The sequence below is a fragment of the Tribolium madens genome, unplaced genomic scaffold (assembly GCF_015345945.1).
Source record: "Tribolium madens isolate multiple individuals breed KSU strain unplaced genomic scaffold, Tmad_KSU_1.1 Scaffold_19;HRSCAF=116;Tcas5.2_LG9, whole genome shotgun sequence".
In the NCBI taxonomy this organism is placed as follows: Eukaryota; Metazoa; Arthropoda; class Insecta; order Coleoptera; family Tenebrionidae; genus Tribolium; species Tribolium madens.
The window spans coordinates 8766439-8793359 of record NW_025400983.1 but is presented as its reverse complement, the minus strand read 5'-3'; the positions used below and the strand labels follow the sequence as shown (position 1 = coordinate 8793359).

General features: G+C 35.0%; 7 protein-coding genes across 13 annotated transcripts; 3 read left to right on the top strand and 4 right to left on the bottom strand.

Annotated features, from left to right (window-relative positions):
* The first annotated feature begins 635 nt into the window (after window positions 1-635).
* On the top strand, window positions 636-2447 carry LOC123012823. 3 transcript variants are annotated; one of them, XM_044410993.1, is made up of 8 exons: window positions 636-756; window positions 804-1148; window positions 1193-1272; window positions 1324-1618; window positions 1671-1771; window positions 1816-1982; window positions 2024-2132; window positions 2179-2445. In XM_044410993.1, exons 1-4 carry the CDS (start codon window positions 696-698, stop codon window positions 1600-1602), a joined length of 765 nt encoding a protein of 254 aa, XP_044266928.1. In that variant the 5' UTR covers window positions 636-695; the 3' UTR covers window positions 1603-1618; window positions 1671-1771; window positions 1816-1982; window positions 2024-2132; window positions 2179-2445. The 3 variants fall into 3 exon arrangements, with proteins under 3 accessions (XP_044266928.1, XP_044266937.1, XP_044266920.1); XM_044411002.1 differs by having other exon boundaries at window positions 1324-1771; window positions 2038-2132; window positions 2179-2447; XM_044410985.1 differs by having other exon boundaries at window positions 1324-1771; window positions 2179-2442.
* Window positions 2136-4098, bottom strand: LOC123012809 (uncharacterized MFS-type transporter C09D4.1-like). Of its 2 annotated transcripts, XM_044410972.1 has the most exons (8): window positions 3850-4098; window positions 3763-3800; window positions 3698-3705; window positions 3278-3644; window positions 3030-3232; window positions 2797-2903; window positions 2637-2747; window positions 2136-2588 (listed from the first exon to the last, which is right to left on the bottom strand). In XM_044410972.1, the coding sequence occupies exons 1-8, from the start codon at window positions 4002-4004 to the stop codon at window positions 2321-2323; spliced, it is 1257 nt and encodes a 418-aa protein (XP_044266907.1). In that variant the 5' UTR covers window positions 4005-4098; the 3' UTR covers window positions 2136-2320. The 2 variants fall into 2 exon arrangements, with proteins under 2 accessions (XP_044266907.1, XP_044266899.1); XM_044410964.1 differs by having other exon boundaries at window positions 3698-3800; window positions 3850-4094.
* A 1671-nt stretch (window positions 4099-5769) lies between these two features.
* On the bottom strand, window positions 5770-7573 carry LOC123014739 (uncharacterized MFS-type transporter C09D4.1-like). The gene is made up of 7 exons (XM_044413997.1): window positions 7296-7573; window positions 7144-7246; window positions 6725-7091; window positions 6477-6679; window positions 6261-6367; window positions 6100-6210; window positions 5770-6051 (listed from the first exon to the last, which is right to left on the bottom strand). Exons 1-7 carry the CDS (start codon window positions 7433-7435, stop codon window positions 5784-5786), a joined length of 1299 nt encoding a protein of 432 aa, XP_044269932.1. The 5' UTR covers window positions 7436-7573; the 3' UTR covers window positions 5770-5783.
* A 536-nt stretch (window positions 7574-8109) lies between these two features.
* On the bottom strand, window positions 8110-10280 carry LOC123015957 (feline leukemia virus subgroup C receptor-related protein 2-like). 2 transcript variants are annotated; one of them, XM_044416074.1, is made up of 7 exons: window positions 9796-10280; window positions 9645-9747; window positions 9225-9591; window positions 8973-9175; window positions 8603-8709; window positions 8441-8551; window positions 8110-8392 (listed from the first exon to the last, which is right to left on the bottom strand). In XM_044416074.1, the coding sequence occupies exons 1-7, from the start codon at window positions 9930-9932 to the stop codon at window positions 8125-8127; spliced, it is 1296 nt and encodes a 431-aa protein (XP_044272009.1). In that variant the 5' UTR covers window positions 9933-10280; the 3' UTR covers window positions 8110-8124. The 2 variants fall into 2 exon arrangements, with proteins under 2 accessions (XP_044272009.1, XP_044272010.1); XM_044416075.1 differs by having other exon boundaries at window positions 9801-9943.
* A 1454-nt stretch (window positions 10281-11734) lies between these two features.
* Window positions 11735-13667, top strand: LOC123015955 (mitochondrial enolase superfamily member 1-like). Its single transcript, XM_044416069.1, has 5 exons — window positions 11735-12166; window positions 12214-12706; window positions 12755-13219; window positions 13265-13446; window positions 13499-13667. Exons 1-5 carry the CDS (start codon window positions 12071-12073, stop codon window positions 13619-13621), a joined length of 1359 nt encoding a protein of 452 aa, XP_044272004.1. The 5' UTR covers window positions 11735-12070; the 3' UTR covers window positions 13622-13667.
* On the bottom strand, window positions 13603-17126 carry LOC123015954 (WD repeat and HMG-box DNA-binding protein 1). The gene is made up of 11 exons (XM_044416068.1): window positions 16728-17126; window positions 16437-16680; window positions 16143-16383; window positions 15809-16090; window positions 15535-15759; window positions 15211-15490; window positions 14691-15159; window positions 14383-14640; window positions 14151-14336; window positions 14007-14099; window positions 13603-13960 (listed from the first exon to the last, which is right to left on the bottom strand). Exons 1-11 carry the CDS (start codon window positions 16796-16798, stop codon window positions 13667-13669), a joined length of 2643 nt encoding a protein of 880 aa, XP_044272003.1. The 5' UTR covers window positions 16799-17126; the 3' UTR covers window positions 13603-13666.
* On the top strand, window positions 16969-26878 carry LOC123015956 (C-terminal-binding protein). Of its 3 annotated transcripts, none has more exons than XM_044416073.1 (5): window positions 16969-17636; window positions 23524-24415; window positions 24466-24892; window positions 25105-25312; window positions 25433-26878. In XM_044416073.1, exons 2-4 carry the CDS (start codon window positions 23741-23743, stop codon window positions 25305-25307), a joined length of 1305 nt encoding a protein of 434 aa, XP_044272008.1. In that variant the 5' UTR covers window positions 16969-17636; window positions 23524-23740; the 3' UTR covers window positions 25308-25312; window positions 25433-26878. The 3 variants fall into 3 exon arrangements, with proteins under 3 accessions (XP_044272008.1, XP_044272005.1, XP_044272007.1); XM_044416070.1 differs by having other exon boundaries at window positions 16978-17636; window positions 25105-25277; XM_044416072.1 differs by having other exon boundaries at window positions 16985-17636; window positions 24466-24886; window positions 25105-25277.
* Window positions 26879-26921: the final 43 nt, after the last annotated feature.

Below are 26921 nucleotides of genomic sequence, written 5' to 3'. Positions count from 1 at the left end.
CAAACTAATTTGTATTGCTGAATGCTATATTATATTGTTTTGTTTTCTGATTTTGGTTGCAGCGTTATTATCGACTTATTTGCAAAAAATATGCTTATTTCTAGCAATTTTATTAATATTAATAGTAGAAAGCAAAATTTTGAATATTAATAAACAAGGTTTTATTCTATCGTTTCATGTATTTGTACCCATTATAAAATAAATAAAATAAAATAAAATTCAAATTTATTTATTTTATAAAAGTGGCTAACGACGAGAGAATATACAACATAACATAACATAACATACCTAATATTTAGAATAAGTAAAGTAACTAATATTGATTTTAAACTTCCTTCTCGTGTGTCGTAGCTTATAATTTTCCAGTAATTTTTTGTTGTTTATTATACATCTCTGTCTGTTGTCATTTATTATATCTGGGCATATCTCTTAAATCCATTTTTATAATTATTTATTTACTTGTTAATTTAAATCACTTATTTACTTTTGTCCAGACAAAGTTTATTTATTTAATTTAGCAGTAGTTGGATAAATTACACTAATTTCATTGTCTTATTCTCGATTCTTGCTTGTGAATATTTTAATAATATTAAATTATGCGGGGGTTTCTCTCGTTTTATTTTCACCTCTATTTCTTTCACACAAAAAAATCATTAAAAATTTTGCTTGTCACATCAAAATTCCTGTATGTCAAAATGTTGAACCCATTTTCATCAACCAACACTAACATCTTCGACGAGAGAACGCAAAATACGAGTAAACCGCCCCCATTACATTCCAGTAAACCAACTTTGATATCGTAGCTCCAGGGACGCTTTTCGGTCAAGATGTCCTAGTTTCGCAAGAACAACATCGAAAAATATTCAACACTCTAACGACATCAGTAACCGGAATGCCCGGAATTTACCCAACAATGCAACCAAGTTTCCAAGACCCCAACGCTGTCACTTTTACTTTCAAAGCAAACCAAGAGTACTACCCCCAAAATTATTGGTACTGTCAAACTCCAGCAATGCAGAGTTTGAATCAATTGCAGCAACAAACCGCTGCTGATTTGCTCCAACTGCAAAGACAGTTGAATCAGCCCTACCAGTGCAAATTTCACCTCGATTGTCAGACTTCGACCACGGATTTGGGGGCAAAACCAGGTATTTTTTGCAGGGGTGGTTCTAGTCTGATTTGTGGGTTTTAGAAGCGAGGCCTGATTTAAAAAACCTCGCAGGGATGATACTTTGTACTTGCACATGGCTACAAGGGCCGATTTCAAAAAATGTCTGCTTAATTACTTTTTCTAAAATCACAAATTATTTATTGTGTTAATAGCACAAAAAATTAATTCTGAAAGAAGTAACTCCTAAAATTGAAGGGAGCATCTGCGACCAAATCAACCAAGAGGAAGAAAAAGCGAAAAAGGTCAGTTTCGAAAGTCCGGAAGGGATGAAAAATGCCCAAGTTCAAGCTGAGTGCAAATGTCCATCATGCACTGGTCATAAAGGTCTGGAAACTCCGGTACGAGTCAAGCAAAAGAGGAGAAGGAACCGGAAAAAGTCGCCAACAACAACCACTGATGAAAGCACCGATAACGAGAGTGACGTTCGATAAAACTGACAAATTTGACGTGAAAATGGCCACAAAAAAATTCATGTTTGACGATTTAGACCATTTTGTAGACAGGCGAATATGTGAATTGCGAGATTGTGAAGAACATTTCTTCAATAATTTGACTTTTGTTACGCAATTGCTGTATTACGTGACAAATTCCAGAAACAAGGTGATTACTTTTTTCCTGGATTGCTTCCAAAATATTTGTTTTAGTTGGAAATAATTTACACGCGTTTAGTGAACAGTAAAATGGCTCATGACGCAATCGACTCTACTTTATCGTGCGTCCAAAACAATCAAAATAAATGGGAGGAAATTTTGCGCAGCTTTGAAAATAAATGTTACTGTAATGAAATTATTGATGAAAATCGAGCTTGCATGTAAGTTGAGAACGAATGGACGTAATCAATGAGTAATTTAGATACAAACTCGCAGATAATTTATTCGCAACCTTGTCGAACCACTACGAGATGCTCGATAGTATTGAGAGTAAAGTAACCGACTGTCATGTTAAAAACAAGGAAGAACCGGTAATGTGTAAACAACTTTATTTTAATCTTACTACTTTTAATTCAGATTTATTTATTAATCCAAATCATGAACATGAATTTAAACATGTTGGATAAAATTAACATTCACATCGAGAAACTGAAGAACCGTGTAGATTTTTACGAAAACATTTGGACTGAATGGAAAAAACGCTGCATTTAAACATGACTTATTTACTCATGTTTGCTTCTCTTCGTCGCAAAGTTGGTCTAATAAAATAAACAATAAATGAGCTTAAGACTAATAAGATCACTATAACAATATTTGTTGCGGTATATCCAATCAAGTCGTACAGAGCACTAAAAATTAGAGTGTACGCCACTGAAAAAATAAAAATAAAGATGTTTAAAATGGCACAAGATGCGGCTTCAGGAATGGGATACATGAGTTCGGTTGCAAATTCAAAACCTACGACTAATGTGCTCCCAATGAAAAACCTGTAACGATTTTTCAATTAATTAATAATTTTGGGATTTCCTACTGACCCAAATAACGGTATGGTAAAATAAGTGGCCAATTGGGCCTTTTCTTCCATTGAAACAATCTCAAAACTAAATGCAACTGCAGAACAAAATACAATAAAAAAAGTGGTGAGTCTAGAAATAAAATTAATTTTTTTGTGTAACTTATCGTTGGAGAAAATACTTAAAGTGGTGCCACTTGTCTAAAACATATCCAAAAATTACACTACCGATACATCCACCAGCGACGACTGCAAGCGCTGCAATTATCCCTACTTCGACCTCGTAGCCCTAAAAATAGTAAAAACCATTAAAAAATAGTGGTAGGTAATGTTAGTTCTACTATATGTATGTCATTCGTCAAAACTACTAATTATACAATAAATCTCTTTAGAAGAGCAAAAAAAATATAATTACAGGAAAATAGTTGAGATAAAGTCCGTTAAACAAAATTCCAAACGACGAATACAGTCCATTCGAGCTTCCTATCACTATTATTAGGAACAAATAATCTCTATTCTTGACCATTTGCTTGATAATAGTTAAAGTGGATGGTTTTTCCGCATCAATAATAGCGGCTTGGGACTGACTTGGTGGCAGTGGAGGTCTAGCTCTGAAAACTGACTCAAAATTTACTACTGAAAATAGGCAATTTTAATTATTACATAACAAAACTGCAATAAAACTGGCTACAGTTATAGAGCTGTTGATAATTTGTAGTGTCATAAAATCCTCGCCGATTTCGTCGAGATTATCGCTATTCCTGACCAAACTTGAAGGCATGAAAAAACCGATCGCAAGTCCAATGTGATATCCAAAAATTGCAATAGCACAAGCTGTGGACACTTCATCTGGGCCAAACCATGTCGATGCTAATTTTGATGGAATACACGTCATGAAAACTTGGGCAATGGCACAGAGGGCTTGACCAATTAAAACGACATAAAATCGGTCCGGAGAAACTGACAGTAATTTAATAAGGTTTCCTAAAGTTGTTAAGCCGCTAGATAATAAGGCTGTGTTTCTCAAATTCTGGAAAAATTGGCTTTTAATGTTTGGTTATTAAAAAGGGGAAGTTTTATTACGTATTTTTCTATAAGTTGATTGGCTGGAAGAGATATTAATATAAAGGCAAACATAAAGAACAGACCTGTGAGATCCACAAATATGTCCTCTACATTGTAATACCTATAAACCATGAGAAACTGTTTTTAGGATATTTAGTTGGACAACTTACTTGATTGTGATGTTAGAAATAATTGAATATTGCGCAAACTGCAAGAAATTTATGGAAGAATAGAAGCAAAATATTAAAAGTATTATCCATCTATATTTGTACACTTTTACTGTTGTGATGTTTAGTGTAGAGTTCACTATATTATTGCTACACATTTTAAAATTTATTTATCTCGTACTGCTATTCTACTCGCGATTTGAATAACAGTACTGATGAAATAAAAATGAGAAAACCTAAAAAAAATAATTATATTTACAGTCTGCAATAATTATTATTCTTTGTTTCATATAATTTTGCACTTTAAGTAAAAGTCTTAATTATCTTATTATGTAAACTATCTTACAATAAGTATATWTTATTTGATTAAGAAATAATAAAAAAATTAAAATTATCACAAAACAAAGACAACAATGGATCAAAGATTTGTGACAAAACTTTTCTTTTAGAAAAAATCAGAATTAAGTATAAATGGTTTCAAAAAATAGTAAATAACATCTATAATTTATTCAAGAAAATAAAAAGAAAACATTGAGAGGCATGTTTGTGAATTTTATAAATTTAATAGTATCTAGGTATGTATTTGTATTTTGTTACAACATGAAAGCTTCATTGAAATAAAATAATAATTTTTTTTTTACATTAATTACGATTTAAATACTCACCAACTTAAAAAAGACTTTAAATTCCTGTGTAGTATAAAGCAGTGGCGCAGCGAGGGGGGGTGTTGGGTGTTAAACCCCTCAGAACAAAATCAGGCACCATGATTTTGTAGTGGTAATAAAACTAAAATTATATTTTAGAAATAAACAATTTAAACATTCTAATTTTGTGTACAATTATTTTCGATGTCATAACTTCAGAAAATTTTTACTTTTTTGTAAATTGCAGCAAAACCATACCTCAAACGTTATATAATGTTTTTACATTACATTTACACGTTCCAATAAATCGATTGGCGTCGAGAAAACTGCAAAATTCTTGATCGTTTAGAGGTTACAATTGGATTAATATTTTGAACATTTTTGACTTTATCAGCAATTTTCTCGATAACTATTTAATATAGAACAATTATCTTTTTTTTGATAATAAATTAAATTAAAATTTAAACGGTACTGAATAAAAAGGAGTAGCATCAATAATTTCAAAGTTATTAGCAATTAACGGCTCCAGGTACCAAAAATCTATCAAAATTTAGTACAAAAATCGAAAAAATTAAAGATTTTGAAATTAAGCCATTTGCACTCTTGGAGGTTCAAGAAACTTAAAAAAGTACAAAAACGTTGTAAAAATGCAAAACATAAATTTTTGAAAAAGTCTATATGAATATATTGAATTACTGTTCGCAGCGTGGTAGTGTAGCGGCATAAGTAAGATTCTGCTTTCCGGAAGGTAGGTTTGGGGTTCGAAAATTGTTGTAGATCAACGTATTTCATCAAACTTCAACAAGCAGTCTGGTTACCGCATACGTCAAATGAAAAAAATTTAGATTTTTTTTAACTGTTTTAGATAGGTAAACCCTCCCTAAACTCTATCTCTAGCTGCGCCACTGGTCTGGAGCATTCAACACAAACAAACAAAAAATTGAAACAAATTTTGTACATCTTTAAAGATGCCTTTGATGCCTTTGTAACCAAATAAGAAGTGAAATTAGAGCTTCCTTATTATGAATTGATATTGAATTTGGTGAGGCAAGTTTAATGAGTAATTTAGATACAAACTTGCTTATAATTTATTCACAACCTTGTTCCACTAATACGATGCTCGACAGCATCGAGAGTAAAATTAACTATCAAGAAAAGAACTCCTATTGTAATCTCTCTATAATTTTACTTTGATTTGTTTTTAATCACATGACATGAATTTAAATAAAGAATTGTGTGGATTTTTAGGAGAATATTTGAACCGAATGAAAAAACGGAGCACTTAAACATGACTTATTTATTCATGTTAGCTTCTCTTCGTCGTAAATTTGGTCTAATAAAATAAACAATAAGTGAACTTAACGCTAATACAACCACTATAATAATATTTGTTGTGGTATATCCAATCGAGTCGTATAAAGCGCCAACAATTAAAGTGAACGCCAGTGAAAAAATATAAATAAAGATGTTTAAGACGGCACAAGATGCGGCTTCAGGAATGGGATACATGAGTTCGGTTGCAAACTCATAACCTACGAGTAATGAACTCCCAATGAAAAACCTGTAACGATTTTTCAATTAATTAAAAATTTTGCGGTTTTTCACTGACCCAAATAACGGTACGGTGAAATAAGTGGCCAATTGGGCCTTTTCTTCCATTGAAACAATCTCAAAACTAAATGTGACTGCTGAGAAAAACACAATGAAAAAAGTGGTGAGTCTGGAAATAAAATTAATTTTTTTGTGTAACTTATTGTTGATGAAAAATACTTAAAGTGGTGCCACTTGTCTAAAACATATCCAAAAATTACACTACCGATGCATCCACCAGTAATGACAGTAATAGCTGCAATTATCCCAACTTCGACTTCGAAGCCCTAAAAACCAAAATAAGTGGTAGGTAATGTGGTAATGTTAGTTACAATTCATTGATTAGGATAACCAATCTTACAATGCTTCTTTTAGAAAAGCAAAAAATATAATTACCGGAAAATAGTTGAGATAAAGTCCGTTAAACAAAATTCCAACCGATAAATTCAGTCCAGAGGAGCTTCCAATCACTATTACTAGCAAAATATAATCTCTATTCTTAATCATTTTTTTGATAATAGACAAAGTAGAAGGTTTTTCAGCATGAATAATAGCGACCTGAGATTGACTTGGTGGCAGTGGAGGTCTAGCCCTGAAAACTGACTCAAAATTTACTTTTGAAAATAAACAATTTTAATTATTACATAACAAAACTGCAATAAAACTGGCAACAGTTATAGAGCTGTTGATAATGTGTAGTGTCATAAAATCATCGCCGATTTCATCTAGATTGTCGCTATTTCTGACCAAACTTGACGACATGAAACAACCGATCGCCACTCCAATATTAGTTCCAAAAATTGCAATAGCACAAGCTGTGGACACTTCATCTGGGCCAAACCATGTCGATGCTAATTTTGATGGAATACACGTCATAAAAACTTGGGCAATGGCACAGAGGGCTTGACCAATTAAAACGACATAAAATCGGTCCGGAGAAACTGACAGTAATTTAATAAGGTTTCCTAAAGTTGTTAAGCCGCTAGATAATAAGGCAGTGTTTCTCAAATTCTGGAAAATTGGCTTTTGTAGTTTGGTTATTGAAAACAGGAAATTTTATTACGTATTTTTCTATAAGTTGGTTGGCTGGAAGAGAAATTAATATAAAGGCGAACATGAAGAGTACACCTGTGAGGTCCACAAAAATGTATTCTACATCGTAATATCTATAAACCATGGAAAATTGGTTTTGGAATTTTTAGTTGAACAACTTACTTGATTGTGATGTTGGAAATGATTGAATATTGCAGATACTGCACAAAATTTATGGAAGAATAGAAGCAAAATATTAAAAGTATGATCCATCTATATTTGTACACATTCACTGTTGTGATATTTGATGAAAAGTCCATCATAATATCGCTGCTTTTTTCGAAACTTGTTGTTATCTCGTACTGCTTTTATAGAAATGAGAAAACCTTAAAAATTAACTTTATTTACAGTCTGTCATAATACTCATAATTATTATTCCTCTATGTTCCATATAATTTTATACTTTAAAGATGCTGCACTAATTTATCTTATTGTGTAAAATTATCTTATCGAAAATTATCTTATTTGATTAAGAAGTAATAAAAAATAAAAATTATTACAAAAGAAAAACAAAAGGAACCAAAGATTTGTGACAGAATTTTTTTTTTTAAATCATAATTAGTAAAAAATATGGTTTCAAAGTAATAATAATAAATCACACCTCAAATGTATTCAAGAAAAAAAAAAGTCTATACACGACATTTCGATAATTTTAAAATGATGATTTTCTGTTTATAGAAAATTCGGAATGTGTAAAGCAAATAATGATCAATAAATGCAACAACTAAAAAACAATAAAAACAGTGGAAACAAATTTTGTACATATTTGAAATTATGTATATGTGTTTGTAACCAAATAATAAGAAGTGAAAATAGAGATACTCTGCGAATTGAGAATAAAGAAAAGAACCACTACTGTAATCTCTCTATAATTTTTGACATGATATGTACACATTTTTATAAAATTATTTGATTGGGATTATAAGAACACAAAAAATAGTCAAAAAATAGTTTATTTATTCATGTTTGCTTCTCTTCGTCGCAAATTTGGTCTAATAAAATAAACAATACATGAACTTAGCATTAAAATTACTATTATAATAATATTTGTCGGTATATAACCAATCGAGTCAAACAAAGCACCGAAAATTAGAGTGTACGCCACTGAAAAAATATAAATAAAAGCATTTAAAATGGCACAACATGCGGCTTCAGGAACGGGATACATGAGTTCAGTAGCAAATTCAAAACCTACGAGTAATGTACTCGCAATGAAAAATCTGAAACAATTTTTGATGATAATATTTTTATAATTCTTACTGACTTACCCAAACAGTGGAATGGTGAAATATGTGACCAATTGAACCTTTTCTTCCATTGAAACAACCACAAAAATGTATGTAACTGCAGATAAAAAAATAACGAAAAAGGAGGTGTATCTGGAAATAATTCTATAGGTATTTTTTGTCACTTATTGGAAAAATGTATACTTAAAATGGTGCCACTTGTCCAAAACATATCCAAATATTACACTGCCAACGCAACCGCCAGCAATAATGGCTAGAGCTGAAATTATCCCAGCTTCGGCCTCAGAGTCCTAAAAACAATAAAAAATAATAGTGTTTTGTAATAGTGTTTTGTTTTTAAAGAATTTCAAATTTAAAATTCAAAAAATATGCATGAGGTATTAATTTTACAGCAAATAGGTAGGTACTACAAAAAATTATAACAATCACAAATTGTACTCCACTTTGTAATTTATGATTTTTTACTCTTTAAAGTCACAATTGCGTTATTAGATACTAAAATAAAATAGTATTTTCTTATAACTGCTTTTGCAAAATAAAAAAAAATATTTACAGGAAAATAATTGAGATAAAGGCCATTAAACAAAATTCCAAACGAGGAATATAATCCATTCGAGCTTCCTATCGCTATTAGTAATAACACATAATCTCTATTCCTGATCATTTGTTTGATAATTGACATAGTCGAAGGTTTTTCCGCGTCAATGATGGTGACTTGAGATTGGCTTGGAGGCTGTGGAGGTCTAGCCCTAAAAACTGTATGAAAATTCTAATAACTGTTAAAAATAAAAAAATTAATCATTACATAATAAAACTGTAATAAAACTAGCAACCGTTATGGAGCCGTTGATTATTTGTAGTGTCATAAAGTCATCACCAATTTCGTCAATATTCTTACTATTTCTGACCAAATGTGAAGACATGATGCTTCCCATTGCAACCCCGATCTGAGTCCCAAAAATTGCGATAGCGCAAGCTGTGGAGACTTCTTCTGCTCCAAACCATGTTGATGCCAATTTCGATGGGATACTCATCGCAAAAACTTGGGCAATAGCACAGAGAGCTTGGCCAATTAAAACAACATAAAATCGGTCCGGAGAAACTGAAAGTAATTTAATAAGGTTTCCTAATGTTGTTAAACTGCTAGTGATAAGGGCAGTGGTTCTCAAATTCTGGAAGAAAATTGCTTTGAATTTCAGTTGTATAAAAAAAAAACAATTATTACGTATTTTTCGATAAGGTAGTTGACTGGAAGGCAAAATATGATAAATGAAATCATGAAGAATAGACCTGTCAGGTCCGCAAGTGTGTCTTCTACATTGTAATAACTACAAACAATTGCGAATTGTATGTTTGAAATATTTAACTTAACTTACTAGACTGTGATGTTTGAAATGATCGAATACTGAAGAAACTGCACGAAGTTTATTGAAGAATAGAAACAAAATATTGAAAGAGTTATCCATCGATATTTATACACTTTCACTGTTTGTGTATTTGAAGAAGAGTCCATTGTGGTTTTGCTACACTTTAGTAGGATTTAAGTGATTGATATCAGCTTAAGTGCTGATATTTATAACAATAAATACTTCATAATCTTGACTTGCGATATGAATTACAACACAGGTAAAATAAAAATGAAAAACCTTAAAATATGTATTTAATAGCAGACAACTATTGTGCCTAGTGCAAAATTCAAGGACAGTGAATAATTATATGGTATGTAGAGGTAACAGACAAAATGGTTACAACAAACTAAAATTTTTATTTTACACTATCTAAAAATGGATGATAAGATATGAAATCCTATTTTGTCACTAAGTTGAAATAAGATGTGTAGGTAGGTAATCAGTGAATAATAAAATTGTTATGACATTTGTTGGAATCGTGACAACTTTTGTTTTAGTTAATTTTGTGTTTTTGCAATGGAAACTCTAGCTATTTTCAATAAATGAAATAAGTATTACTGATAATAAAAAAGTAATACAATAATAAAAATATAATATTTATGAAGCTGATGTGAGTTTTATTGATAATAAATAGATATCAGTCAATAAGTGAGGGAGGCATTCCTTAATGTATTATTAGGAGTATATGTTTTTGAACTTTTCTGAATATCCGTAACTTTGGGTCAGTTACAGTCAATTAATTATACAGAGTGAAGAATATACAGGGTGTGCCAGTTAGTTGGTAAAGACCATTAGTGACCTTTAAATGGTAAAATTAAAAAAAAATATACATATAGGACATTGATAGATAATAATCTAGTCCATAGCCTAAAATTATTTTCAATTATACATCGTGTCCCAAAAATATAAGTTACAATACAAACTTGTATTTTTTTAAATGAGACATCATATGTTTCTGCATTTTTGGATGTAGATTTTTACGACAATGTTTTAAGCCAAACTTTTATTGGTCGATTTTGATTAGTTTTAAAAATAAGACGATTATTTGACAAAGGCATGCACTTTTAAAAAATTCATTACACACAAAGTAAGATCAAGCATTTTTTTTGCCTCCAGAATAGCTATTTAAGTACCCAAAGTAGGGTTTTAGGGGACGGGAGGAGTCACCTAAAACCTTTTGCATACGTGGTGCATACAAGATTTTTTTGTTAAAGGTCTCAAAACACAAATTCACACCTCTTACTAATTAAAAAAATTTCGTTACCATAGTAACTAATTTTATTTTTTAGTCCGCAAAAACTGTTTTTTTGAGTTTTGCGACTTTTTTTGGCGTAATGGCAACTTTTGTAAAAACTTTTTTTTGATAAATATTAAATATAAATTAGATAGATAGTTGTAATACTTAGATTATAACCTTTAGGAGAAAAATGATTTTATAGTGGGTTGCCATTTAAAAAAATTAAAAATGTTGCAGAACTCAAAAACAAAAGAAAATTTTGAAAAAATTTATTCTTGATAAAACGTCACATTTTTATAGTACTTTATCATCCATCAATCATCAATTAGTTTTTCCAAAAAAAAAATAAATAGTTTAAGCAAAAAACGTTTGGTTCCATACTTTTTATTCAGTGTTATGGAGGTAGTATTTAGTATACTAGGTCCATGGTGTTATCACAGTGCTATCTCAAACGAAGAAAATAAACATAACGGAATAAAACAATTTATGGGATTAAGCTCCAAAAGTATTAAATCATAAAGTTAGAAAAAATCCTTGACTTGATTCTTACAAAAACATGCATAAGTTTCAATATTTTCGCGCAAGTGAATTTTAAAACAAAATATTTTTCTAAGGTAGATTAAAGCTTATGTGCTTGTGAATTGTTGGTTGCATAACACTGTTTATAATTTTAAGTTACATAAGAACTGTGATAAGAACATGTGAGACTTAAATTTTTTTATATTTTTTCAAAAAATCCAGTTTGTTTAACTTCACTCTTAAAAAAAACACATGCGACCCTAAAGGGGTTCATTGCTTTTATTTTTTTCCTCTGGTAAAAAACCATCAAAAATATGTCATGCATCTGATGTATCGTATTTTTTCTTGCATCACAAATTTAAACACATAGGATAAACAAGAATCAAGATAACACCTTATCTAAACAATGCAAATTGGCCTCGTGATCCTCCGACATAAATTTCAAAACCATCTCAAAAATCACAGTGCCGCCAACTCGTCCACAGCATGAGTCTAACAATCGAAAATATAAAAATAATCTCTTTCGACGTGAAAGATGTCCGCTTCCCGACATCTCTTGAAGCGCACGGCTCGGATGCTATGGTAAAAGCCCCCACATTTATACCCAATACTCTCAAATCCGTTTCCAGCACACTGACCCTGACTATTCTTGCGCCTACGTTACCATCAAACTCAAGACGGGCCTGGAAGGTCACGGCATGACCTTTACTTGCGGCAGAGGAACGGAAATCGTCGTCGAAGCTTGCAAATCGTTGAGCGACCTCATCGTGGGTCAAGTGGTCAGCGATATTTATAAAGATTTTGCCGGCTTTTGGAGGAGTTTGACCAGTGAGAGTCAACTGAGGTGGATCGGACCGGAAAAAGGGGTAATACACCTTGCCACAGCTGCGATCATTAACGCCCTATGGGACCTTTGGGGGAAACTACTTAATAAGCCAGTATGGCAACTTTTGGCCGATTTGGAACCCGAACAGCTGGTTTCGACTATAGATTTCCGGTATTTGTCAAATGTTATAACGAAGGAAGAAGCAATCGAGTTGTTGAGAAGAGGCAGAGTGGGGAAGGAAGAAAGGATGAACCAATTGTTAGCTCTAGGATACCCCGCCTACACCACACAAGCCGGTACTTCACCGAAAAATCATTAAAAATAAACTCTCTAAATTATTGTAGGTTGGTTGGGGTACACTGACGAAACAATTTACGACCTCGCTAACAAATACATGGAGCAAGGATTTAACGCATTTAAAGTTAAAGTTGGGAAAAACTTATTCCAAGACATTAAACGATTGGAACTGATCCGGAATATCATCGGTTGGGATCGCATTTTGATGGTCGATGCGAACCAAATCTGGGAAGTACAGGAGGCTATTGATTGGATGAAACAATTAGCACACTTTAAAATTTTATGGATTGAGGAACCTACATCCCCTGATGACGTCTTAGGCCATGCCGAAATCGCCAAAGCTTTAAAACCGCTAGGAATCGGAGTTGCAACCGGCGAAATGTGCTGCAACCGAGTTCTCTTCAAGCAATTCTTACAGGCCAATGCCTTAGAATATTGCCAAATCGATTCGGCACGAATCGGGGGAGTTAATGAGATTTTAAGCGTGTACTTGATGTGTAAAAAATTAGGAGGTTGGTGTTTGTTAAAAAAAATTCGATGTTAATAATTTTTCGTAGTTAAGGTTTGCCCTCACGCTGGCGGTGTCGGATTATGCGAAATGGTCCAACATTTGCAAATGTGGGACTATGTGGCCTTGTCGGGTACCATGGACGGTAGATTTATTGAGTACGTTGACCAACAACACGAGCAATTTATCAACCCGACTATTGTCGAAAATGCCTGCTATATGGCCCCGAGGGTAAGTTTTTCCAAACTCTCCCCTACGGAAAAATCATTTCGGACAATTTCAGACTCCTGGTTACAGTACCACGCTAAAACCTGAAGCAATAATCAAGTATGAGTACCCCAATGGGAGCGAATGGGAGGATATGTTTGCGAAAGGAATATTCCGTGATCCACGAAAACGTAAATAAATATATTGTTGGTATCTTATGATAAAAATAAATCACTATCATAATTCATGTGCGTTTACCAAACATAAACCTATCTAGTTTTCTCTGTTTTTCACGCGGTTTATCAGTCTGGGAAGAATCGGGTTGTTTCCTCTTTTCAGCCTCTTTTTTATTTTCTTTAGCGTCGACGAATTCGACACCCGCGTATCTGTCAGTAAGACTGAGAGGATTTGACAATTCGATCCCCTTTCGTGCACTTTTGGAAAATGGATTTGGAGATTCTTCTGAAAATTCTTGAACTGGCAGTGAGGGAGTTAAAACCGAACTTTGGCTATCTTGACTGACTTCCGGTGCAGTCGCCTGAAACTCACACTAAAAACCGGAAACAAAAAACATAAACAAGTACCTCTTCTTTGACGACTTGTTTGTTTTTTGGTGTACGCTTAATCGAACTTAGGGTAATTTTTTTAGGTGCGAGGGGTGACGAAGTTGGCGTATTCTAAAAGAACCAAATTAAAAAAGTTTCGTCACTTAATTGCATAACAGTTACCACAATAAAATTTGTCGAATCGTCATCCTCTGTCATCAGTCTTGAAGCCATCTCCATTAACTTTTCCGCCAGCATTTTTTTATTCAATTTTAGGGCATATTTCATTGACAAATTTAACAACTGACGACTGGATAAAATTTCCATAAGTTCTAGTGCCCTCTGATCCAAATTATTCTTACAGGCCAGCTATAATCAAACTGTAGTGTTTAGTCTGCGGTCCGTTTCGTCTTACCGCAAATGCTTTCAAGCCAGCTTCTGAAAATTTCTTATCCTGATTACCGACTTGTAAATTTGTGAGAGTAAAAAGATTCATTTCTAACTCTGTTTTATCTGTTGTTGGTTCAGCGAATGGGGGCCCTAACATCAACTCACTGAGTGTTGGTGTTGGGGTGAAACTCGGATAAGCAGCGACACGACACTTGATTCCCACAACGGATTGGTATGATTCGAGAACGGCAGTAACAAAAAAACTATCAGACGGTGATTTCATCTAAAAGAAAAAGTTATTAGTTACTTTTCAAGTATTTTACTACCACTTACATGTTTAGCAGTGTCGCAGAAAGGTATCCAAATGTTACTAGTGACAGGATAAAGACTGAGCATTCCGAGCGAGTCTATCATAGAAGGAGTACCAAAATCGGTGAACCCAAGCCATGACAGTGTGGATTCGGGGCCTAAAGCCGAGCCGATATCGCGACTTTGCATCGATAATCCATTGAAAGTAATTAATTTCATGTTGATACATTGGTCACTGTTGCGGACACTTCCCGAATGGTAGGCCACAAGAATTGAATTTTGAAAACTTGACATTGAAACCAAAGGGCCTGGAATCGAAACTATTCCTCTTTGAGTCCCAAAAATAGAGCAAACTCTAATTATGTAATTATTTGACCCAAAACAAATTAAATTCTCAGAAGCTGAAACTAAAACTATTTCTTCTGTAGTGTCTTCTTCTAATTTGAGCACCCATTCCTTTGAACCAGAATTCAAGGGAACCACATAAAGTTGTCTAAAAGAAACTCGGATAATAAAAAACAAATCATCAACTTTTGTGTGTAACTTTGCATTGGCCACAGCGAGAGCAGCTTTACTGACAGTCCCCAAAAAATAATCTTGATAATTTTGCAACATCATGCTGTGATGAAATGAGGAATCAAGAAACTCAACTTCGATAGATTTTCCTGAATCATCATCATTCGTAGAACCGTAACATCGGACAATTCCGAGGTGATTCCAGCACAAATAACGAGGATTTAAATGTTCAGGGGTCGAACTTGGCATAAATGGAGCTTGAAGTGGGATTTCGGGGGTCTTGGGACGGGGAGTTGGGGCCGACGATGCTTAAAGAATTTATTAAAATCGAAAAACAATTAGCACAACTTACCATTGTCGAAATTTAACTCGGGTTCTATTTCACCCATGACTTCGTTTTTTAATTTCTCGACGGAAATGACATTTTCATTGTCTTCATCATCAGATTCGAATTGGACATCGCCAAAGTTGACACTATTATCAGTGAAAATTTCTTCTTCGGTTGCTTTGGTGTTTATGCAGTCTGACATAATTCCTAACTGGCCTTGAGTATCGGTGTAAACGATATGGCCGTTTCCTTTATAACAAACTTTATAACTTTTACTATATTTAAATACAAAAAATACCTAAGGGGTTCCACACTGCTCCACATATGGGTGTTCCACTAGGGTGTTTACTGGTCCCTCTCACCATTTTAATTGTAACATTAAAAATAACAAAATCGCCTTTAAGAGTAGTTGCGAGAAGATAATTGCCACAGGGTGAAAACTGTACAATTGAGTAATAAGTTGTGACTTCATTTGTTTTTAATATACCATATTGTGACCAATCTGTAGTGTCTAAAATAACAACTGAATCTTTTTCTGGGTACGCAAGATATTTGCCGTTGGGGTCAAAATCAATACGACCTAAAAACCAAATAACATTATGTTAATTATTAAAACTAACCAAGCAAATTACATAAATATTCAGCATTGGCAAAACTGTTAGTTTTAGGAAAACAGTCAATTTCCTTGACTAACTCTTTACTTGTAACATCCCAAATTCTCAACTTCCCGTCTCCAGAACTCGCCGCTAGAAACTTACTCGTGGCGGCAACACTCAAACAAGGCCCTGACAACCCATCAAAAACCTCAACTCTTTTCTCTGCCCCCAATTCAACCAATCTTACTTGCATATCCTCACCAGCAAGCGCAACAGTCTAGAACAAACCCCCGATTTAAGAAAAAAACATAAAAAAATTTCTTATCAAACCTCGCTGTCTTTACTGAGTGTGATTTGATTAATGGGGGCCACAAATCGTTCCAAAATCCCGTTTCGTTCACCCCCTGGAAAGGTGAGGATTTGAACATCATTGCTCCCAGTGGCGACATACAAACACTCCCCTTTTTGGCACACACTAAGTGACCATTCGCCTATGCAAGTATGTGTGGGGTCGGTGTCCTCCTTCGACGGCCAGATCCGGATATCCCCGTCGGCCCCGCAAGTAATAAATTTGCTAAAAATCTAGATGTGGGAAGTGTTTGAGGAGTTGGGGTGACTCACCTGCCGTCGGTTGAGAAACAGACATCGGTGTGGCCCTCTTCGTGAGCGTAGCGCAAAGGTTCGTGGTTCATTTTTTAAATTATTTCAGGTTAGATTTTTGTTGACGTTTGGAAAAAAGGCGCCAAGTCGGAAAAGCGGCGCCAACTGTAGTTGGTGAAATATCACTATATTTGACGTAAGAATAATTTTAAAAAAAGTAAAATGTTGGAGTTACGGTGGAGGATCAAGAGCAGTGGAGGGAGACAGTTTTTTGTCAAATTGGATTAATTTGAGCGATTTTGAGGTGTTTTTTTTAATATTGTTGGATTGGTATGTTGGTATTGCCGGCGCGGCAAATCCGAAGTGTCAATTCGCGTTTCATTTGTTTTAATTTTAGTTTTTTTGTTGCTTTTGTGTTGTAGTTGGCTTTGTGTTTCGTGAAAAAAATGAAGTATTATTTGCGTTGTGTTAACAATGTCGTGCGTGTTTTATTCTTCTGAATGAAAGTTCTTGCGAAGATTTGAATAGAAGAAGTTGAAAGAGGCGTGGTTATCGCATTTACACATATAAGTGCTGCATTCTACACGCGTAGTTTGTCAACAGTTTGGTAACTTTTATCACAGAGAGAGGGGGGAGTCCGCTGGGCGAAGCAACGGTATTATTACAGTGCGCGTCCGCCATTTTGATGTGCAGAAGTGGGGATATAGTTAGCACCTAGCGTTATACAAGAAATCCAGAAAAGTGGCCTAGAAAAACGGAATAATCCCTTTGAGTGGTCGTTATTGGACGATTTCCTCGTCGCTGGAGCCGTACAGAACGTGAAAAGTGTTGTGTTTATGTGTTTTCGAGCAAAGAAAGTGTGTCCGACTTGGAATCTAGCAGCGTGGCTCCTGCCGCTTCTCTTTGTTTCTGTCACGGTTTAGTTTTAAGGTAAGCCGATGGCCGACGTCTATCAGACGGGTCTTGGGGGCCCCGACGCCGCCTCGGAGACGTCTCCCAAGACGTCTTTCGCGAGCGTTTACTTCGAAGAGGTTCAACCAGCTAAAGTCCGCTCACACGGTCCGGTATGTCTCCTGGCAATGACCCGCATTTGCCATGTTGTCCCAAACGACGCACAGAAACTTTACATTCACCTGCGATTTATTCGCATTCCACGCCAAAAATCAAAAGACAATCGTGCAAACGACGCCGACCTTGATTCTAGTTCCGTAATTAGAGGCAGGTGTATCTCGGCTTGTTTTTTTATTTCGGCAATTACAATAGCGAACAACCCCCGACTCGCCGTTTCTAATTTACATACAAACACCCCCTCCACGATCTTGAAATTCGTTTACGTACGCAGTTTAATTATTATAAATTGAGATTATTTACATATCGAGGTTTCGTAAGAATTGAACTACCTGTGACTGACATTTCACTCACTCTGTTTATCTTTTCGCCGACTTGACTGTCATTTCAATTTTTTTGACCAATGACTCTTACGTACTTGATTACAATTTAAATCGTGTTTAATTGAAAAACAATTTAATTATAATTGTCAAGTGAAATTTATACATAAAAAAACACAAAAGGAGAAAGTTTGCGAGTATACCTGATTTTTAAACCTAAAAAAGGAATTTTGCCGTAATGTAACTTTGTTCAAAGTTATAAAAATCGTAAATAGTACACTTGCATGTAAATTAATTAATTATTATCAATGTTATTATTGTTATTTTCCCACTTGAAATATTGCGAAACTTTATTAATATTATTATTTGTTTGATTCCCTCACGAATCAAAATACCGCATTGTTTTACTACATCTACTACATTATCGTTTTGTTTGTTTTAGCTTTAATACGCTTTTTTACATGTTATCATTATCAAGATAAACCTTTCTCATTATCCACTTTTCGATCGTTAATAATACTTTTCCATGTAATAATAGCAGTTGTGTTTTACGAATTTTCTTTCTTAGTTGACAATGAAAACAAATTTAATTTTTACATGTCTTTGCTATTGTTGTTGTAAAATGTTTATGCTTGTTTTGTTTTTGTTTAAATCGATAAAGAGAATAATATAATATGTAAAAACAATTTTTATCAAGTTCAAATACAATATTCCTAAAAGGCGATTTCCTTATTTTATTTATAACTATAGTAAAAATAAATAAAACTATTAATACCTTTTTTATTCATTCATTTTATCTATAATTATATTTAGTACAGTTATTTGATTTAAAATCGATATGTCAAATTGCCAACAGCCCACTATAATTAAAAATTTATTTGATGTCTCCGTATTATTTTACAGTTGACATTTCTAACTTCAGTCAAATACATCAAGTATTTATCAATCGCCCACTCTAATTCGAAAACTTTTTGATCACATTATGAAACAATCAGTTTCTCTTTTGTATTCTAAACAAACTTTTTTAAATATTCACTATAAATGAGTAATTTCCATTAATACATATTTCGACGGTTCAATAAGTGAAATCATCTTTATCTTAAGTATCACCGTTCTCAAAGCGGTCATATTTTCCTTAAAAAATGACAAATTATTTTTATCACAAGTGCGTAATTTTTTCAATGAGTGACTAATTTGCATATGTGACACTTTCTTCACTTGATAAACACATTTTTTCAACACAGTTATAAGAATTTGTACTGCTTTCTAGTTTTCTGCACTGATCAGTGATCAGATAAGGTGTGTGCTCAAGTAGTCAATTGTTACCAATAAAGAAAAAGTTAAAATAATTTTGACACAAAAACTATCAAAAGAATCAACAAATTGCTTCCGAGTCAAATCACGAAATTCGCAACAGTGTAGCGGTCCGCATTAAACATGTAATTTTCCCATTACGTCAGGTTGTGCTTTTCGAATACAATCATGTTATTTGTGATGTTTTTTTTTATGTTGGTAATACCGACGAGTAAATTTTATTGGTCAGGTGAAGATTGATTACCAAAACGGTATGATAGTGTATTTATAGCTACTATAATCAATTTCCAATGAACAAAGTGATTTGTATTACATATTGGCTATATTTTCGGTTGTTTAGATTAATGACCACGAAATTTTAATTTCATTCTTGTAGTGGGGAGCATACAAAGAAAATTGTCTCGGCCTTGCCGTATATTTTTTTATGCAGAGAAAGTTTGATGTCAGTTTGGCGGGGGAAATTTATTATTTGATTAATTTTTACGGTTACGTTTTACGTTTCACTTTTGTGTGTATACGTGTGTGTCTGAATCAATTAACGAATGCGGCGCTTCGGAGACGATTTAATCTGTGATTTCGCCGACGCAGACGAAAATCGGTGGAAATGCTGATCGTTCGAGAAACGGGCCAATAATAAAGCACCGTCGGTCGGATTTTTTCGAATAATTGAGTAATAAACAAGAGCGAATTCAGCGAAAAATTCTTTGGCCGATCGTGGGAGAAGACCGAAATACATCCTCTTCACGGTTCTTTTACCCTTTAGTGCACGATGCATTTTTAATGATTATCCTTTTTGCGAGAGAAAACAATTAAAGTTTTGCATTTTTTTTTCGTCGGTGCGGGCGCCGATCCGGAGGAAAACTTTGTCGGATTTATAACTTTGTTCATACTTTGGTATAAATTTTTAACGAATTAAACTTTTTTACAGGGGACACAATTTAAAGTTTTCTAACTGTTCTGACGGTGTGGTAGCGGTAAAAGACGCTTCAGTTAATTTTAAGTTGGGGGTTTTCAAGAGAAACGGAAAATTATGTTTTGCGTTTTATCACGAGTATCGGATTTTTCGTAATTAATATTGATTTGCGCTTTATTTAATTTGAAGATAAATATTGGTGATGAGAGATAACAAAACTATTTGTAGAAAGAAATGTGCAAATCTAAACGGTCGACTTATCGCCACTCGAATTCTATTTTTTTTTCTAAATTAAATTTTCATTGAATTATTATTACGAAATATTTGTGGGAGAGGTGACCATGAGATTGTTTATCATGTTACGTGTTGGAAAAGTTTTCAACGGAATTTTCCTCCGATTTTCTAAGTGCAAGAATTGTCGTTCTGTGGAAATTCTTTCGTCGACTCATCTTTGGTTTTTTTCGACTGCTAAATGCACAAACTCAAATTCTTTGAATCTATTTATAGTGTTCGCCGTATGCAAGACCACGTGAAACGCTTTTCAATTCATTCGCAGGTGGAGAGGAGGACGGAAAATGTGTAAACTCTCGTGAAAAGCGGCAACTTTTGCTATTAATAGATTCGTATTATGAACGAACGTTTTTACCGGTTTTTCTACACGTGGGCGTTTCTTGAAGTGACGTTTCGACATGTTTTCGATACGTCATTAAACAATGTCTTTTATAAACAACATGAGTTGCAAGGCCGATCTTGCAGAGTTGCAGATTTTTTTTTTTTAAGATTATTTGATTTATTTTAACTTTCACTTGTGAGACGATTTTTTTTTTAAATTGCAATATTGGTAATCAATTTAATTATTTGATTTATTACAAAATTAATTCTTTGTTTCTCAGTAATAAAACTAAAAATTAAAATACGCTGATATAAACAGTTTAAAGAAATAGGTATAGTGATTTATGCAATCCTTAAATGTTTACAAAAATAAGAAATAAAAAATTACGTCAAATTTAGGGGCAAAACGATATTGGAATACAAAAAAAAAATTAGAAAAGCCTGTAAATGTTTCTTCACATACAGTAAAATCTGTCACAGCGTGACAAAATTTGTTAACTAGCGAGATAGTTTTTTTAAGGGAATAAAATTGAGTTAATATGAGTCAGTTTAAAAGTCTTCTCGTGTTGCAGCAGGAATAAACCTCTCAAAAAAAAAAATGAATAGCTCTTGTTCTTAACTTCAGAGTTATGTTAAGTATTATGTGGATAATGTATGAGCGTAGTTTATGTTTTAATAATAAAATATAGGCTGTGTAATGTGAAGGTTGTTAATTAAATTTTCACTTGCAATTGAAAAGTTGAAAAATATCCGTATCTAGATTCTTATTTTTGTGTGTATATTTAATAAAAATGCATCTAATATCATGTTCGTTTTATCGCTCAAATTAACTGAACAATTTCACTTTTTCGTACAAACAGCCACCTGTTACGTACATATTGTTTGATGATTTCGATTTGTTTGTAAATGTAAAAGCATATAACTCCAGATCTCTTCTTTTAATCACTACAATCACAATGACAATCCGACATCGAACACTTTCTCGGTAACTTTTATCGCTGCTGCTTTGTCTTAATCTCCCTTCTCCCGACAAACGAAATTACATGGTGAGGTGAAAAGTAGAGCATCAGAGACCCCCCAACGAAGTCAATAATGTGGGGTCGACGGTAGTGGTACCCCAGTTCCCGTCTTCTCCAAGTTTGGAGTTTGCGGCGACCGAAATTCAGACTTGCGACTTGGAGAAATAAATAATTAATGCACGACAAGACAACCGAAACTTTTCTAATTACATCAAGAATAAAACTGAATAAAACAGTCTCCTATTCGAACTTAGACGTCGTCGCATCCATTTCGTTATCCTGCACCGCTTCAGGTGTGTGCATGTGTGTGAGTATCCTCGTATTGATTGTCCGTCGAATGTCCGGTCTCGCATGTAACACACTGGCTAAACGGGAGCAACAGCGAGCGTCGCGACGACAAAGGTTTCGTATCTTTGGCTTTTCCTCGTTTAACAACAAAGACGCCTCATCGAACCGACAGAGACGCAGTGCGTCCGTCCGGACGCCAGTATTGAGTACTTCGAAAGGAATTCCCGGCGTTCGAATCAATCCTCGATAAACTAACCATTTGGCCAGATTACACGATTTTTTTTTTTTAATTAATTATTGACATTTTTGTCTGTCGCTGATGAAATGGCGGATGCGCTGGGTGCAGAAGAGAAACGTTTTGTTTCGGTCGGCCTTATCGACGAATAAAACAAAAGGTATTTCGTTAATTAAACTATATCTGAGAGATTAAAGTTTGCGCGAAAGAAGTTTGAAATGAAATAAGCGACAAAGAGGTCTATCCCCACCTCTTTTTCTTTCCACCGCCGGCAGTCAGACAAGGAAAACTCTGCAAACTTTTTAACTAGTCGCTCCGACACGGGCCAAAGTTTGCCCGAGAACTAAAGTTGTTACAAAAGTGTAAGTTTATATACTTTATAGCAAAAGTTAGTTCAGGGGAACTGCCGTCGACGATCGATTTTAGCAACTTTTACGGGACTTTTGTCGAGTCGATTGAGATGATTCTTGTGTGTGCGGGCCAAACTTTTCGTCGACTTTTTAACTGATCGGTGATAAATGAGACGAGGAACTTTGTACAATTACAATGCGATTTTTTGGCGAGGACAAGTGGTCCCATGCAAAGTTCATCGATTAAAACCGGGGGTGGTGGAATTCGACGTCGTGGAGGGGTTGTACCGAGGCGGAGCGAGGTTTCTCTCGGTGATTAACAGCGGAAGTTGGACGAGGAGGGAGATGTCCAGTGGTTGGTGGCAATAACGCGGCTTCGTACGAAGGAGAAGCAACGACGGCGGCGGCGGCGATGATAATTTATTAAAATATCTAAAGTTGGCCGTTGGCGTTCCACCACCACACCATATTCCGAAACACATTTCCCAAACTTTCCTGAAACCAAACATCGTGCAATAATAGTTGAGGACTAACTTTGCCAGTTTCGTAGTCGAGAGTTGGAATTAGTTTTAACTGTAGTAATAGTTGTCCGAGAGAAACTAACCCTCTCTATACGACGGACAATTGCCATGTTTACTGTCCTCGTTTTGACTGTCTCTGTTTTCATGATTGTATAAACGGCGTTTTGTTTTTTCTAGGTGGTCTTCATGCATCACAATGGATCACATATTCAGTCGCGAAGCGTAACCTAAGAGGTTGGTGTTGCGGTCCGGCGTTTTGCTAATAAGACGGTGGACGGCTGCATCATCATCATCACCACTGTGAAGAAGGTGAATTGTCGTCATCGTCGTCGTGTTGTGATCAGTGTCGTGCCGTGAATGCGGCTCTGGTGTCGCGGTTAGTGTCGTGTGTCAAATGGACAAACGAAAAATGATGGCAAAAAGGCCTAGAGTTGAAAACTTGCGCGGTCCAATTTCGAACGGGCCGATGCAGACCCGACCATTAGTGGCGTTATTGGACGGAAGAGACTGTTCCATCGAAATGCCGATATTGAAAGACGTGGCTACGGTGGCGTTCTGTGACGCGCAGAGCACCAGTGAGATCCACGAGAAAGTGTTGAACGAGGCGGTCGGAGCCCTAATGTGGCACACCATCGTTTTAACCAAGGAAGATCTCGAAAAGTTCAAAACGTTGCGTATTATCGTGCGCATAGGCAGTGGCGTCGATAACATCGACGTTAAAGCGGCAGGGGAACTCGGCATCGCCGTCTGTAACGTCCCCGGTTACGGCGTCGAGGAAGTCGCCGATACGACGTTGTGTCTCATTTTGAATTTGTATCGGCGGACCTATTGGTTGGCGAATATGGTAAGGGAAGGTAAGAAGTTCACCGGTCCAGAACAAGTGCGGGAGGCGGCCCAAGGATGCGCCAGGATACGTGGAGATACTCTCGGAATAGTCGGGCTTGGCAGGATCGGCTCGGCGGTGGCACTCCGTGCCAAAGCCTTTGGCTTCAACGTCATCTTCTACGATCCTTATCTACCCGACGGCATTGAGAAGAGTCTGGGACTGACGAGAGTCTACACGCTACAGGTACGCGATAGCCACCTTCGAAGTCTTTCATTTCACTTATCCGTTTTCAGGACCTTTTATTTCAATCGGATTGTGTGTCTCTGCACTGTACCCTAAATGAACACAACCATCATCTAATCAACGAGTTTACTATTAAGCAGATGCGACCGGGGGCCTTTTTGGTGAATACGGCGCGCGGTGGTCTCGTCGACGACGACGCTCTAGCTCAAGCCTTGAAACAGGGTCGGATTCGAGCTGCGGCGTTGGACGTTCACGAAAACGAACCGTATAATGTGTTCTCGGGACCATTGAAAGACGCCCCAAATCTGTTGTGTACCCCACATGCAGCCTTTTATAGTGACGCTTCAGCAACAGAACTTAGGGAAATGGCAGCGTCGGAAATAAGACGCGCCATCATGGGAAGGATCCCGGAGTGTTTAAGAAATTGCGTCAATAAGGAATATTTCATGAGCCCGGGCTCATATCCCGAAGGTACAGGTAATATTGTTACTACTAACGTGATGAATGATTTGACGTGGTCGTGTTTTGTTTGAGTTGTATGTTAAATTATCGCCGATTAATGTTTTGTGTCATAATTTGATCAATTCGATAGGTCTCTTTAATAACATTTACCGACAAACGCCTACCATTTTGATCAAAAAGAGGTGTAGCTTTTGTTTTTGTGATGCACTTATTTTGAATGTGTTCAGTGTCCCCGGCTGGGGTAAACGGAGGCTACTACCAAGGTGGTGGTGCACTTCCCGTCCAACAGGCACACTCCACGACACCTCACGAAGCCCCTCACACGGTAACTCCCAGTGCTGCGCCACCCACACCTCAGCCGGCCCCGCCGGTGGGTCCAGTGGTTCCACCCCATGCTCTCGTGAGTACTACTACTACCAACATAAAGTAATCAAGGTGTCTGCTTTCTCTTATTTTATTTTTTCCTCTGTCATGCATGTTTTTTTCCTTTTCTTTTTTTTACCACAAATTGGGTATTTTTTTCGTGATGTTTAATTTGTATTTTTGTTATTACAGCCGATAAGTACGCCAGACCCGGCGAATCACCATGCAACAAAACCAGAACCGTCAGAGGTCCACTAACATCTCCTTTGATGAATGATGTGTTTCTATTTGGGCTGCAAGCTGCTACGAATGTGTGAAAGTGCATGTCGGTCACATTATATGTTTTGTTCATCCCTTAAGGTATACATATCGTGAATAAATTGAAATTATTACATCACAGCTAATTTGAATATGAGAGGTTCATTTTCTAAGTTCGGTTATTTCGTGTTTGTTTATCTTTAGTTTATTTTTTGGACGACGCTGTATATACATACACAAATAAGTTTTTTTTAGTGATTATGGAAATGAGGAAAATGTTTGGGTGATTTTTTTAGTGGTGAAAATTTAAGGACTTGAGAATGAACCGTTTCATTTGTATAAAGAATATACTTAATGATTTTTCCTGTCATGTTTTGTAAAAAATGGTATATTCAAGCTTTTTTTTTACTCCAATGGAGTTTTGATTTTTCGATTGGTTTCGTCCACGATTAGTTTCTTGTAAATCTTGTTATTTTATCGAGGGTGCGAAACCGATCGACATGTCAAAAAAACCATTTGTTAGTAGTGTATTAGTTTTAGTTGTCCAAAATTTCATGCTATTGATATAGATAGTTTTATCTTGTAAAATCTTTTTAGTTTTTAATTAGATTCTTTTCTAAATAAATAAGTGCATTATTTCGTTGAAACGTCGGAAAACAATACACTGCGGTATTTTTTATATAAACATTTTCCGATCCTTTTAGTGAAAAAATGTTTTATATTGATACTCGTGCAGTTTTTCATTTTATAAATCTGTTTATTTAGAAAATGCTGCCATGTGTGTATGAGTGAATAGCCCAAACATTTATGTTTTAAATTCTTTAGGAGAATAAACTACTAATATTGATTATATAAAAAAGTATATATATTATATATAATGACTTGAGACTTTTGTTTAAAGAGGCAACCAGTGAAGTTGGTTTAAAGTGAACTTAAAACAATTAAAAGGTGAAGTGCGGTATTGTTCATTTCGTATTGTAGAATACATTAGTGATATTTGTGACTTATTTCAGTGATAAACATTACTTTCAAACCGCTTAACCGTGATGCATATTTTTGTCTTATTTTAAACATACTTCTACCAACAAAACAATAAAACGACAACAGAATTATAACATTCCATGGGTCCTTAATTCTACATGAAATATTTTTCAGATACAACAGTAATGGTGTGCTATTTGCTAAGTATATTTTTGTAATCACAATTTTTAAACGATTTATAAATGTAGAAAATGGTTCACCTACTGAATTGGCTTAAAAATACCGAAAAAAATCCGACAATAATATGCAACACGAGACACAATAGAACAGCATGTGAAATAAAATTGTAGGGCTATTGGACTTCCACAAAATTTTGAAATAAATATCTTCAAAAATAAACATGTTCTTTTCTAACATTTCGCTTTATTCACTCGCACCTATA

Coding starts and splice junctions, on each gene's coding strand:
- LOC123012823 (XM_044411002.1), top strand. CDS start 696: ATGTTGAACCCATTTTCATCAACCAACACTAACATCTTCGACGAGAGA. Junction 757..803: donor CGAGAGAACGCAAAATACGA/GTAAACCGCCCC, acceptor TTGATATCGTAG/CTCCAGGGACGCTTTTCGGT. Junction 1,149..1,192: donor GGATTTGGGGGCAAAACCAG/GTATTTTTTGCA, acceptor TGTGGGTTTTAG/AAGCGAGGCCTGATTTAAAA.
- LOC123012809 (XM_044410964.1), bottom strand. CDS start 4,004: ATGTGTAGCAATAATATAGTGAACTCTACACTAAACATCACAACAGTA. Junction 3,801..3,849: donor ATTTCTAACATCACAATCAA/GTAAGTTGTCCA, acceptor CATGGTTTATAG/GTATTACAATGTAGAGGACA. Junction 3,645..3,697: donor ATCAACTTATAGAAAAATAC/GTAATAAAACTT, acceptor CAATTTTTCCAG/AATTTGAGAAACACAGCCTT.
- LOC123014739 (XM_044413997.1), bottom strand. CDS start 7,435: ATGATGGACTTTTCATCAAATATCACAACAGTGAATGTGTACAAATAT. Junction 7,247..7,295: donor ATTTCCAACATCACAATCAA/GTAAGTTGTTCA, acceptor CATGGTTTATAG/ATATTACGATGTAGAATACA. Junction 6,052..6,099: donor TTCACCGTACCGTTATTTGG/GTCAGTGAAAAA, acceptor AAATCGTTACAG/GTTTTTCATTGGGAGTTCAT.
- LOC123015957 (XM_044416074.1), bottom strand. CDS start 9,932: ATGGACTCTTCTTCAAATACACAAACAGTGAAAGTGTATAAATATCGA. Junction 8,710..8,972: donor TTTATCTCAATTATTTTCCT/GTAAATATTTTT, acceptor TATTGTTTTTAG/GACTCTGAGGCCGAAGCTGG. Junction 8,552..8,602: donor GACAAGTGGCACCATTTTAA/GTATACATTTTT, acceptor AATTATTTCCAG/ATACACCTCCTTTTTCGTTA.
- LOC123015955 (XM_044416069.1), top strand. CDS start 12,071: ATGAGTCTAACAATCGAAAATATAAAAATAATCTCTTTCGACGTGAAA. Junction 12,167..12,213: donor CGCACGGCTCGGATGCTATG/GTAAAAGCCCCC, acceptor ATCCGTTTCCAG/CACACTGACCCTGACTATTC. Junction 13,447..13,498: donor CCTGCTATATGGCCCCGAGG/GTAAGTTTTTCC, acceptor GGACAATTTCAG/ACTCCTGGTTACAGTACCAC.
- LOC123015954 (XM_044416068.1), bottom strand. CDS start 16,798: ATGAACCACGAACCTTTGCGCTACGCTCACGAAGAGGGCCACACCGAT. Junction 16,681..16,727: donor TGTTTCTCAACCGACGGCAG/GTGAGTCACCCC, acceptor CTAGATTTTTAG/CAAATTTATTACTTGCGGGG. Junction 13,961..14,006: donor AACAAGTCGTCAAAGAAGAG/GTACTTGTTTAT, acceptor TGTGAGTTTCAG/GCGACTGCACCGGAAGTCAG.
- LOC123015956 (XM_044416070.1), top strand. CDS start 23,741: ATGGACAAACGAAAAATGATGGCAAAAAGGCCTAGAGTTGAAAACTTG. Junction 24,893..25,104: donor CTCATATCCCGAAGGTACAG/GTAATATTGTTA, acceptor GAATGTGTTCAG/TGTCCCCGGCTGGGGTAAAC. Junction 25,278..25,432: donor TGGTTCCACCCCATGCTCTC/GTGAGTACTACT, acceptor TTGTTATTACAG/CCGATAAGTACGCCAGACCC.